Here is a 3,835-nt window from a genome sequence, read left to right on the forward strand (position 1 = left end):
TCATTTTTTAAGCATTTATTATTATTATTATTGATTTATTTCTTATAATATATTCGGATCTAAAATTTTAGTTTTGATATATTCCAACAATTCGAAACTTTTCTTATTACCAGAATGTACAACAGCAGCAATAGCTTTTTTAGGTTCATCAATTTCAATTAATAGATTAATTTATTCTTCTAAATCTTAAATGTTTTGAATTAATTTAATTGCAAAGTATTTTTAATCATTTTTGATAAAAATATCAGCTACAATTTCATAAGGAATAATAACTTTTTTTTTATTAATTTACTTTAAATAAAGTTCTATTTAATCGTATTCCTTTTTTTCAAATAAGCTTCTTATTTTTAATAAATAAAGTCTTTTATCACTTAATTTATATAACTTTTATAATTATTTTACATCTTAATTTTTTGTTTCAGACACTTTTTTTATAATGTTATTTACATTTTAAGTTTCTGAAACAGGTTATTTATTCATTATTTCATTATAATAAAAATGATTTATATTAATTTAATCCTAAACACATTATAAATTAAACAATCTATTCTCATCATTTGTATTTTTATAGGCCTTTTCGGCTTCTTGTAATTATTCATATTTTAATTGTGTATCTAATTATAGATTCTTGGTTGATTAGAATATACTTTATTGTACTAAATAATTGCCTTTTTCTTAATATTAGTTTGTTTTATCAAAATAATTGTAAATTGATTATATTCTCTCATTATCATTTTAACATTCATATAGTCTTAATCTTAAAATATTCTTGAAATGATTTTCTAATTCGGGCTTTTAATAAAAAATTCTAAACTTTAAATTCTCTTCTAATAAACATTCATCAATTTTTAAAATAGTCCTATATATTAAATCACTATTTTTACTTATAAGTGACTAATTTAAAGCTTTTTCAAAATACTCAATTGATTTTTTAAGGTCCTTTTTTTTTTTATAATTTAAATATATTTTTGTATTTTACTATTTTGCTCTATTCTTCACCCATTTTTAATAAAATAGGAATTTTTTTTTCATTTAAGGCTCTTATTCTAATAAAATTAAAGCTAGTTTATCTTTCCCACATTAAATTGCCTTTTCAACAATATCAATGTAAGATAATTTATTATTAGCCAATAATTTTTATTAAGATTTAACTTATTAGATTATTTTTTAAGCTGTTACTTCATCAGAAGTACTTGATTATTAGTTTATTTCTATTAATTGTTTCGCCCAATGAATTAATATTTTTATTCTTATCTAACTATCTTGACATATATCAATTGCTAATTAATGATAATTATAAGTAAGTAAAATATTGAATAATTTTTCTTAATTTTTTAACAGATATTTTACCTTTTTTTTGTCTGTTTAAATTTTTGTTTGTTTTTTTTTTTTACTTATTCACACGTTATCATTCTTTTTATTTTTTATCTATTCATATTATATGTTATCCTTATTATTTTTAATATATATGGAAATAAATTATGATCAAAAGCATTATAATCTAAGTAAGTTTTTCCATAAGATGCTGCTTTTAGAAGATCTTTTTAATCATCCTCATTTAAAACAAAAAGAGCACTATTAATACAATCTAAAACTGCTTCTTTTAATTATTCTTTACTATTTCTTAAATCCTAATCTTCTACAGGAATCCGATTAGAAATATTTATATAATTTTGATATAATTTATAACCCTTTAATCAAAAAAAATATAAAAAAATAAAAAAAATATATATACAGGTTTGCTTGAAAAATCATTAAAAACATTTAAATGACATTCTGGTATTTTCCTCAAAAACCTAATTTATTTTTTTGTAATTATTTTAATTCCATCAATTTCTTTACTCAAAATAAAAAAATCGTTAATTTTAATTCTTTCTTAGTCTTTTGATTCCACAAGAATAATACCTTCATTAAATTTTATTACACAACAGTCATTTCCACACCAAATTAATTGTAAATCTTTTAATTCTGAAAATCCAATATCAACAGGAATTTATAAATAAGAGGAAGCTTCGTAATCATTTGAAAGTATATGCAAAACGAAATTTTCAATTGTCTTTTCTAAATATGCTATAAGTTAATTATTTGGAGATATATCAATTAAGCAAATGTTTTTTATGTTTGGAAGCTATATTTTTTTTTAACTTACATTAATGTTATTATAATAAATTTATTCAGATTATTCTGACAAGCTTATAATTCCGCATACCGGATGTGTTATTTAAAATTCAGAGCTTTTTAAATTGGATTATTAAGACGATAAAAAAATCCAATCTCGTGGTAGTTCTTTTAAAAATGGAATTTTAAAAAGACATTCTTTATCAGGATTATAAGCATTTTATATATAATAAAATTTTATTTAATGATTATTTTAAAAGGTACAATAAGAAAATCCATTTTAGCATACCTATAAATATATTAAAAATATATATATATATATATATATATATTTATATATATATATATAAATATATTTTTATATATCTATATTTTAAAAATTTACTTTAGCTTGATGTATATTTTCTTAACGGACTGCTAATTTTCTAACTGTTATTTAGTCGTTTTTATTATTTGGATTTATAATAAAATAACTATAATCGCTAAATAATAAAAACAATTCCTCATTATCAAAAAAGTCAAAGCACTTTATTTCTTTTTTTTATCTTTCTTCAAATATTAATTTCAATTAATTGTTTGAACTAAATTCAATATTCTCGTATAAAAAACCATCACAAGTAAAAAAAAATATTCCTTTCGTTAATTGACTTGATATTATAATTTTGTTTAGTGTTGGTATTGACGCCATTATACCTCCATATTTACTAATTGCAAATATTAAATCGTTTAATTCTATTTTCTTTCCAATAAATTTTTCAGGTTAATATAATATTTTAAATTCATAATATTAGCCTTCGCCTAATAACCATTTTTCTTCATCAAAATCCATTATAAATTATTTTTATTCTTATTTTTATTTATTTTAATAGATTAATAATATGCTTGTAAAGATATATATTTTTTAATATTTTAAAAAATAAAATTTTTTAAAAATATATTTTTTTATTTATATAAATAACTAATATTTTTTATAAAATAAAAACAGATTAATTAGTTATGTATTTAAAAATTTTATTTAAATATATAAGTTTATCATTTTTTATTTTTTATTTTAATTGAAAAAAAATACATATATCTATAAAGATTTTTAAAAATAGGAAACAATCAATTATATTTAAATAAAAAATTAACAATATACAAATAAAAATAACTTTTCTGAATATAATTGTTTGTAATGTTAATATACTAATAAAATGATATTAGTTACTTCAATAAAATCATTTATTTTATTATATAAACTTTACTAATAAAGTAAAGAAATATTATTGTTAATCTAAATAATAACAATAATAAAATTGCCCTGTATAATTATAAAATAATTTATAATTTTAAAAATTAATATTAGAAAAAACAGATATATATTAATTAATTTAATTTTAAATTAAATTCTTAGTACTAAAATCAACAGAATTAAAACTTTTCTTTTATAGTCCAAAAACCATAAATTTAAAAGTTAATAAAATTTTTTATATAGTATTCTGATAACCAATTTTCCATTAATATTTCTAGAAAAATATGCATTTTATGAATAATATATTAAAAAAAATTTATTTATATGTAATTTATTAAATATAATTATATTTTTTTTTATTTATCTTTTAATATTATAAATAATAAATTGTTTTTCCTTGCTTAATGAATATATTTACTTAAATTATTTTTCAATTAGTTTATAGCAAAAAATTATAAATTATTATCGATTTTTTATAATTAATTT

General features: G+C 17.3%; 1 protein-coding gene across 1 annotated transcript, besides 3 other annotated features; it reads right to left on the reverse strand. All coding sequences in view use genetic code 6, as the record gives it.

Annotated features, from left to right (window-relative positions):
* On the reverse strand, nt 1-2,947 carry IMG5_026090 (hypothetical protein; the record flags this gene model as incomplete). The annotated part of the gene is made up of 4 exons (XM_004039300.1): nt 1-1,361; nt 1,403-1,691; nt 1,736-2,407; nt 2,504-2,947. The coding sequence occupies 4 exons, from the start codon at nt 2,945-2,947 to the stop codon at nt 1-3; spliced, it is 2,766 nt and encodes a 921-aa protein (XP_004039348.1).
* Nucleotides 1,701-1,730: a microsatellite.
* Nucleotides 2,425-2,490: a microsatellite.
* Nucleotides 2,948-3,010: 63 nt separating the features above from the next.
* Nucleotides 3,011-3,096: a microsatellite.
* The last annotated feature ends 739 nt before the right edge of the window (nt 3,097-3,835 follow it).

The sequence above is a fragment of the Ichthyophthirius multifiliis genome, assembly GCF_000220395.1.
Source record: "Ichthyophthirius multifiliis unplaced genomic scaffold scaff_1120509249708, whole genome shotgun sequence".
Classification (NCBI taxonomy): Eukaryota; Ciliophora; class Oligohymenophorea; order Hymenostomatida; genus Ichthyophthirius; species Ichthyophthirius multifiliis.